Raw genomic sequence first — 9,162 nt, forward strand, 5'->3', positions numbered from 1 at the left:
CACTTTTATATTAGAGGGAGAACAGACATATGGAAATTGGTGGTTCATAATTTGCAACTTAACAAGATTATAGAGTTCACTTGTCTGCTTCATGTCCTTGAGATGAGAAAAAAAAAAGAAAGAAAAAGGAAGTCAAAAAATCCTCGGTTTTCACAGTCTAAGTCCATTTCCTTTGCTCTGTGGGTATCAAACAAGTCACTGTTATATTTTTCAACATACTGACTGTCCCTGGACCCCAAGACACAATTTCAACATCTTACTTTTGTAATGTCATTCCCATGGACTGCCAGGTTTTTTAGTCACATGGGATGCCAGGTCTTGTCCATGGACTGGAGATGTTCCTTGGCTTTCATTCTCAGAACAGCGATACTGGAGCTACGCTGGTCCACGTCCTCCAGAGGATATTTATCAGGGTACGGTGCTGTGCACTGGTAGGGAGGAGGAGCCATACTCTGCATCCCCTGGCCCATGGACGGATGAGGATGAGAGTGAGGATGAGGAGGATGAGGAGTGGAGTTGAGGAAGCTGTGGCTGGGGTAGCTGGGCTGGAGGCCCTGAGCTGGACCCATGAAGCCCGGGATGCTGTGGACCGGTGTGGCGCTGGACAGGGGAGAGGAGAGCCAAGGGTCCAAGGGGAGGGAGTTGGTCATCGCGCCCATGCTGGTATGAACCGGTGGCGGGCGGTTGAAGGAAAGCATCGGCGAGTCGTGGAGCTTCATGGTGCTGGCATCCATTTTTTCCTGCCGACGCCATTTAGCTCTGCGGTTCTGGAACCAGACCTGGAGGACACAAATAAGTTCTCATGAAGTGTGTCTGAATATGACATAAACCACAACAGATTCAACTGGTATCAAAATGTAAATTTAATGACACTACATCACTTTGGCTGTATGTTTAATGATGCTCCTTCAAGGATGTGTTGACCCAATCATTAATTGTAAATGCAATTGAAAAATAATAAAGTATTTTAAGCTCCACACTCACAGAAATACTGTTCAAACTAAAGTTATTTAAATCTAGCCGCAAAAAACACAAAGCTTAGTTACATACACAAGGTCTACCCTTTTTTTCTCTAAAGAAGCCACCGTACAGTTTAAAAAAGTGCACCTTCTTGTCCTCACAAGCGATGTTGTCATTGTGTGTTGCAACACTTACACACAAACTGCTTGTATAACTTGTGCAATCTCCTCACCTGAATACCTAAAAGCCAATGGCCACAGGCCAAAAGCTTGGGGCTTTCTGTAAGTCTTAAGGTACCTGTCAGCTCTTGGCATGTCGGATTATTCTACTGCTGTGATATATAAAGGAGTAGAATAGAACAACAAAAACAAACCTGAATACTTCTTCATTTAAACCGACAAAAATATCTTTGGCTTTATTAATGAGAGAAGTACACATTTCAGATGTCAAAGGATCTCTGTGATGTTGACTGTAACAACTAAAGACTCAAGTTGTGATGTTGTGGTTCCTCCTACCTGAACTCGGACTTCTGGGAGGTTCACCTTCATGGCGAGCTCCTCCCGGCTGTACACGTCCGGGTAGTGGGACTTCTCAAAGGCACGCTCCAGCTCGTGCAGCTGGTAGGTGGTGAAGGTGGTGCGGTTGCGTCTGTGCTTCTTCTTGGGCTGATCGTCCTTGCATGGCTCTGGAGACTTGTCTTCATCACTCTCTACACTCTTCCTCAGTTCATTCAGCTCCTCATCACACTTGTTTGTGAAAAAGCCGGTATCTGTTCAGCACACGAGAAAAATTAATCAGGAGTTTATAAAGGCAATATTTGACAAATATGAAGAAAAATTTTGAGGAAAAACAAAAGCAGAGTGGTGAGTGGAAATGAAGAATGTAGTGCCCACTTTCCAGTAGAGCAGACATTAGTTTGACACTTGCAACAATAGGCTACTGTAGGTCAGTGAAGCAAGCAATCCCTTGAACTTCAATGAAGCTCAAAAACATTCCTAATCGGATTTAGAAAAGTTGTTTCCAGTGTTGATATTCTTAAACGGTAAACCATCTTCAAAACGATGTTTGTGGTCACAGAAAAAAACAACATAAAAAACATATTCACTTCCTGTCAACATTTGTGAGCACCAGCCACTGAAAAGCTACTGTTTACTGACAATACAGGGGTTTAAGTGCAACTGTCTCTCCTGATAATCCTTAAAGGCAAACAATTTCCCTTAGTCTTCCTCTCAATTGTTCTTTCTCTCCCTCATTCCTAATCTTCCATTATTTTTTTCTATATCACTTTCAGCTCCAGGGAAATACAGAAAAAAATGACACAGAGGAGAATTAAATCGTTAACCGTATTAGTCTACCCAGCAAGTAATTGAATTAAACAAAGTACAAAGATGATGATCCGGCAAACAGATCAGTCTTTTGTGAAGCTGTACTCTGAATCATGTACTATACATCATTCAGGTTGTGTACAGAACAGTAGGTTAAATTAACTTTAAATTACTTTCCTGGTAGGAGTATTCGCAATGCAATTTTGTGTAAGAAATGCAATTTTGGCATCTGAGCAGAGAGAAATAATTGTAATATTAGTGGACTAATTTAGAATTTACTATGGTAAATCTTGTCTTGTCCGTCATATAATCCAAATGAAATTAGCTCCTACAGGCAAAACATGTACTAGCTTTTTCTCACTGTCTTCTTCAGTGGATTGGATTTGCTCAGAAAAAAACTAGTTTTTCTGGGGGGGCATTTATATTATCACCTTTTAAGTTGACACAGTGAACTTTTCAGCAAACTGTTGCTTAGTACTACAACCAGCCGATACGGAGCAACATTATCATTCATTTGGTGTCCACCCGGCAAAAGTTCAATATTCATTCTTTTTTTGCTCCAATTTTACCAACTTCAGAGGGAAGTATTTGGCTCTTTAGCTGCTTTTTGCTCCATTATGTTCACCAGCTATCACTAACTTTGTCTGTCTGCCATTTGGTGATGAGCAGGTACTGTACAGTTGAGCTTTTTCACTGAAACTGCTGCCTGCTGTGGCTGAAAACAAGGATTTGAGAGCACTGAGAGCAAACCAAAGAAGCAGATTCACGGAAACTCTCCGGAAAGCCAAGTGGAGCTGCAGATTCAGATTATTCGGGGGGGGGGGGGGGTCATTGTGGTCTTTCAACTGGCAAACGGGAGCTGAGGCGAAGGCAAAGCAGGATCTTTAGGGGTTCATTTATCCACCTCTCATTAAGCAGCTATGACAAAGGCCAGGCTCTGACAAAGGCAGAGGTCAGGTCTGGTTCAGTGACCAGCTCTTGGCCTGTCAGCCCATCACAGCCACTGGTCTGAAGGCTGCCCACTGTTTATCAGCCAGCAGAACATCTCAGCTCAGAGAGGAGGGGGCTGACTGACACCAAACACAAAAAAAATTACTCATTCAGGGGGAAACAGGCTGACTTCACAGGATAGCTACATACAAAAGAGTGATGTCATTGATGTGGATGTATGTTAATCAAGAAAAACAAATGTCTGCCTGGTTCAGTGACTGAATTTGAATCGCTTCGTCCTTCAGACAAGATATATCCACCTCCATGGAAATTAGGTTTTTTTTTTTAGGGTTTCTGACACAAAATCATCAACCACCTGCCAGATACTGCATGTGAAAATAGCTTTAGATTAAACATGATGAATTTGATTCTGAGACAAAATGATAACGATAACACCCGAATGAACTACTGTACAATCTAATCCGCAAAGAAGAGAAGATTAGGGGAATTCCACAAGGGGATGGGATTGGGCTTGGGGACATAAACCCCCTACACCATCTTGTCCTGCGATTTATCTCCCAATCTCAGCCTGCACAGTTCATGCAACACACTCCACATGGCAACAGTGTGTAACAAAGTGATTCTGAATCTGCATGTCACTGGTTTTAAATGGATGCAACACATCGGGTCCAATGGTACCTTACCCATATTTAAATAGGTCAGATTTGTAATCATCAGTTGCCTGTTTGTCAAACATAGGATATTATCCCAAAATGATGTTCCATTGTTTGGTTCATTTTTTATTTTATTTTAAATTTTGTATCATTGCAGTTATTAAACGTATAGGCCTACAGTGCAGATTTGTCAACATTCAAACATTAGAGCATATTTAATAAAATAACTGTTTTGTGGAGATACCTTCTACCTTCTTTTAAGCGTCTGTATTGTGTCAGTGTTTGTTTTAAGCTAAAAGTTTTAGCCTTGTGTCTTTTTAGTGCATGCTCTGCGTGTAATATATGCTGTTTGATATGCTTCCTTATAACTTATGGAACACTTCAATGTTAACGGTATAAACTCAAATTTAGGCTTTGAAGTATTTAATTTGATCAGAAGTTGATCCTGGCTCTTTTTGAACCCTGAAAGGCTGAATCTGTGTTTGTGGCTCAGAAAACTTTGTAGCCAGCGGTTAAGTTAGATTTATTATGTTTGCTCACAGGCATCAATATCCTAACTTCAGTGCAGCCAAATCAATTCTATCAAATCCAATTAAAATCTCTGAAACACCGAACCCAGAGCTCATACTTATTCAGCCTTCCAAGACCCGAGGTCCTGCTGTTCAATCAATATCCTTGACCATCTCATATGTTTTGAGACAAAAGATCAGATGATTCATAAACTTTATCTTCAATAACGAACTCTGAAGAAACGTCTGCACTAAAGGAACCCAACCTAAATGTGATGTAAAAGTAAATGCTCTTAAGGTGATATTACTGTAGAAAACTTTGACAGGACGGAGACCTTCAGCAGCAGCTTGACTCACCGTGGTACTGCTGCTCTGTGCTGCCATTTCTCAGAGAGGAAAGGTGCCCGCTATAGGTCGGGTGTGATGAGGGTTCCTGCTGCCTCCCAGGCTCTGCCAGGCCATCTACGTCCACTTTGTGGGGTCGCGGGACCCCAGCATGGCTGAGCAGGGGGTCCTGGTCTTTGCTGAAACCCAGAATGACATCGATGCTGTGGACGCGGCCCCCCACAGCGACGCCCCCACCTTTCCCCATCTCGTGGAAGTTGCTGGGTGAGAGGCAGCTGTCGTCCACCATGCTCATGGTGTCCAGTGATAAATGCATTCGAACGTCTGGGCACTAAAATCAGTAGAAAGGGGTTTAAGTCAAGGACTAAAGGTACAGTAGTGGCTCAGAGATCACCTGGTGACATAAGATGACCCTCTGTTTCTCCATCTAAACCCGCTTAACCTCTGTGGACACCGGGGCTCAAGTATCTATCCCTTAGAGCTAAAGTATTGACGAGAGCGCTGATATACACTAATGACACAAGTTACTTCTCAATCCGTACTTTAACCTTTTTTTTATGAATGATGGCCATACAGTGTCGAAAATTTTACATTTTTACAAAACAAAGACAACTTTTATCATAAAAACCACATCCAGAACTGTTTATGTAAATCAAAGCCTCTAGCGGTATAAAAAACCTCATTAGACATACCAATGACAGATATCTTGTCACTTTACTGATAACTTTCCCTACCAATACTTTGTAAAGTCATTACAGAAATTTGCCTTATTTGTGTCAATATTATGTTTGGTAAGTATAGATTGTAACTGTAGCAAGGATCCAGATCTTTAAAGAGCAAGAAACCATTAATCACAAGTGTGATATCTGTAATATGGACTGTTTCAATACAGCAGTTAATTTACGGGTTATACGGTTTGGCTAAAATAATGCATGTTGCTAAAAAAACAAATCAAGTAAATTTTTTGGAAAAAATACAAAAAAAGAAGGAAGATGAAAAAGAGCCTTTTGGCCAAATCTGGGACATCCAGTAGAGCACGTTGATGTTAATCATTGTACAGTAAGCAAGTTAAGTAAAGAGTATTGTGTGCAATATTGATTCTGCATTCGCCTATTATTTGAGTTCTGCTGTGCAATAGAAATAAATCTATACATCATCGGACATATGAAAAGGGCAGATTTTAGGTGCTCACTCATAGAAGATGTGGAATTTTCATAAAAAGACTTTCAGTTTCAACAGCATTAGCTAGTGTCTGTTCAGTGCATCCTGAGATTCATCTACTGAGCACACCACTATCTTTTTGGACTCACACATCTCCAGTTGAATGACAAGTAACAAGTAAAGTTAAGGTTAGTGCCACTGAAAAGTATGACAGCCATAAAACAAGACAGTGATGTAGAGCTTACCTTTTGGAAGTAAGTACGCTGAACTGTTAAAGTTGCTGAAGCCAGTGCTCCACCTGTTCCTCTCAGCAGCTCCCCCTCCAACTTCACTCTTCCCAGATCCGCAATGTGCAGCGCTCGCAATCACTCAGCCGGCTTTTCTTACCTTGCATCTCTCTGAATAATTTCTCTATGTAGCAAACAGTCCTGACAGAATCCCTCCAATAAAGTGCAGCTGAAGCCCCCCAGTGCAAAAAGCATTCAACAACTGAGTTCAGACGTCATGCACTCCGGCTTGGAGAGTAGAGTGGAAGAGGAGAAACACAGAGAGGGAGAGGTGGACAAAGCTGAGGGGGGCGTATGAGGTTAAACGTGGGGATTAAGAGAAGGTTAATAATTGGAATCCTTCCCCTGTAAGAGTGATTGGCAGCTGGTTTCTGCAGAAGTAATTGTTTTAAATGTCATTTCCATTCTCCCCCACAGCAGGAGGCCCGGGCTAATGAAGCCTGGACAAGACTTTCTTTCATAAATGTATTGTTTTAAAGACAAAAGGCCCACTGAAAGTTTTCACTAAGCACACCCAGATGTGGATCTACATTAAAAAGGGAAACTTTCAAATGATGTTAAAACTACTGTCAACATAAAGATTATCTTGACCTATTAATTCACAATAGAACATTTTCTCAAAGAGGTGTGAGTGACAATTACATTAATATCCCACTGTAAATGAAACTGTAAATGACATTACAAAGTAAGATTTTCTTAAATTTTCCCAAAATATTTAAGTGTCTGTGACTTTCCTACATCTGTCTTGGTTCAATCTGACACCGTGGTACAAGACCAAATAAAGTCATTAGAAATGCTTGTTTTATTCACTAAGGGGGGGTAAACTTTATTAACAAAAAAAATTAAGTAGGGTCCAGATACAGCAACTTATTTTTGCAATATTTCAAAAATATTTTAAGATAATTAAGAAACTAATCAAAAGATACTTCAGTTTTATAGTCATTAGCTATTATAAATAAATGTCATGCAGGTAAATTGGAACGAGAAGTATGTGCAGACAGGAAACTATGTAATAAATGCTGCTTAAGTCTAATTACAATACTTACAATAAATAAAAAAAAATGGGATTTGTTAGGGAAACATTGCAGTAACACTTTTTGAATGTCATTTAAACTTAGGCTGTAGGGAACACTTCAAACTTAAAAAAGAAGAACAAATAAGAACCAAACAACTGAATAAATACATTCAATTAGTAAAAGAAAATGAAAGTGTTTGTGTTCTGGGAGGAACCTCCATTATTCTCAGATGAAATTGTTGGACCAGTATACTGACCTGGTGGAGGAAAAGGGTGATGCAACAGTAAATCGGTCACATTCAGTGCAGCAGCTGGGCATGAAACATTAAAACTCCTCTTGTGGAGGTGCAGAATTTCTTTAAGGCCTTCAATGGAAGGCTTTTTAACAAGTCATTTTTAAAGCTGCTGTGAACTGCTTTTGACAATGATGATATGGTGACAATACACTCCTTAAGGTTGTGATGCTGATGTTGACTGGAAACAAAAGGTCTGCTGCTGCTTCAGCTCAAAAGTGTTTGCTAAAAGCTTTCAAGCACTGGACTTGAACTCGGCTTAATGTCACAGGAATCCTGCACAACTCTAAAGACGGTAAAGAGATTACCTGTGACCTAAAACATATCTAAATGTACGTTGGAAAGCAGATTTAACAGCTGATTCAGTTGAGTCTTTTAGAGTGTACACATGACAAAATATGTAAAACAAAGTCTGCTGTGAGAAAAAAGGAAGATGATAAAAAATGTTTTTTAAAAATTGGTTTTCATGGGGAAAGTAGATATTTGATGCTCAGAAATGAAACGTAAAGTTGGTTCTTTGGTTCAGGCATTTGAATCAAACTGACATAAATGTACGTAAATTATTTGGGATCCTCATTAGCCAGGTTTCCATCCAAATGTATCACACATTTTAACAAAGTGGATTTCAGTGGTTATAAAGTGAAACAAAATGGCAATTTGGGTAAGATCGTTCAGGCAAGAAAGAAAGATAACTTTAACAACAAATAACATCATAATAAAACATTATTCAAGTGACAACATTGGAGTGGAATGACAGACAGTGGGGGTTGTAAAACCCAGGGTGAATTTAGGTTAAACTACTTTTATTACCAGCAATTTATAATCAAATATCCAAAATACAAAAAAAAGAAAGAAATAAACATCATGAATAATCATCTAAATCTAAGCCAGCCAACCATAATGACATAATTTTGCCTCAACAATCCTTCATTCCTATTGGAGTCCCCAGTCTGTTGGCAAAAAGACTCTCACCACCAGCAAGCTGACGGAGTAATGATAGTCTAAGGTCCTTGTTTATCCCCTCATGATTTTGTTAATACATTTTTGTCCTTCCACTGTTTCTCTGTTATCCTTATTGGACATAAATTGCTTAAGAAGGAGCAGTGTAGTTATCAAGCTGCTTAGTTTTATCAGATGACAATCTAAGTCGCCCTGATCCTATTAGAGGTAAAAGCAGCTAATGTGTAAATGCAGTGTCAGCTTACTGGGTGAAGTGGAGAGGGGTGGAGGGAGGCAGAAAGAGGGAGAGAAACAGTGATGGTGGTGGTGTGACGAGGAAGGTAACATTCATGTGATTCACTGGTTCTCTGTTATGCAAAAGCACACAGGCAGCAGGAGAGAACACTCTGCTGTGATTGGCTGTTGAGAATTCCATAGGTTGAGATTGTTTCCATGGTAATGTCAAATCAAAGAGTAAGGTAAATGTAATTTTTCAATGTTAAAATTGACTTAATTTATTTGGGTGTTGTAGAATAGTACCGTTGAATTAGTTTAAAGTGACCAAAAAAACGAATTAACAAAATAATAAAAGCTGCAATCATAATTCAATTAAAATTCAGTGAGGTCCAGTTAGAGAGAATTTCCTCATTGCAAAGGTCCGGAACATCACAGTAATGTCTAATTTGCGCTATGATTTAGTGCAATGTGTATTGAAGTAGCAAAC

At 39.8% G+C, this 9,162-nt stretch overlaps 1 protein-coding gene across 1 annotated transcript; it reads right to left on the reverse strand.

The window, feature by feature from the left end:
- Window positions 1-299: 299 nt before the first annotated feature.
- On the reverse strand, window positions 300-5,059 carry rx1 (retinal homeobox gene 1). The gene is made up of 3 exons (XM_068707110.1): window positions 4,756-5,059; window positions 1,476-1,729; window positions 300-779 (listed from the first exon to the last, which is right to left on the reverse strand). The coding sequence occupies exons 1-3, from the start codon at window positions 5,057-5,059 to the stop codon at window positions 300-302; spliced, it is 1,038 nt and encodes a 345-aa protein (XP_068563211.1).
- Window positions 5,060-9,162: the final 4,103 nt, after the last annotated feature.

Source organism: Cebidichthys violaceus, unplaced genomic scaffold (genome assembly GCF_023349555.1).
Source record: "Cebidichthys violaceus isolate CVI_PGR_0920_01 unplaced genomic scaffold, fCebVio1.0.p SCAF_13, whole genome shotgun sequence".
In the NCBI taxonomy this organism is placed as follows: domain Eukaryota; kingdom Metazoa; phylum Chordata; class Actinopteri; order Perciformes; family Stichaeidae; genus Cebidichthys; species Cebidichthys violaceus.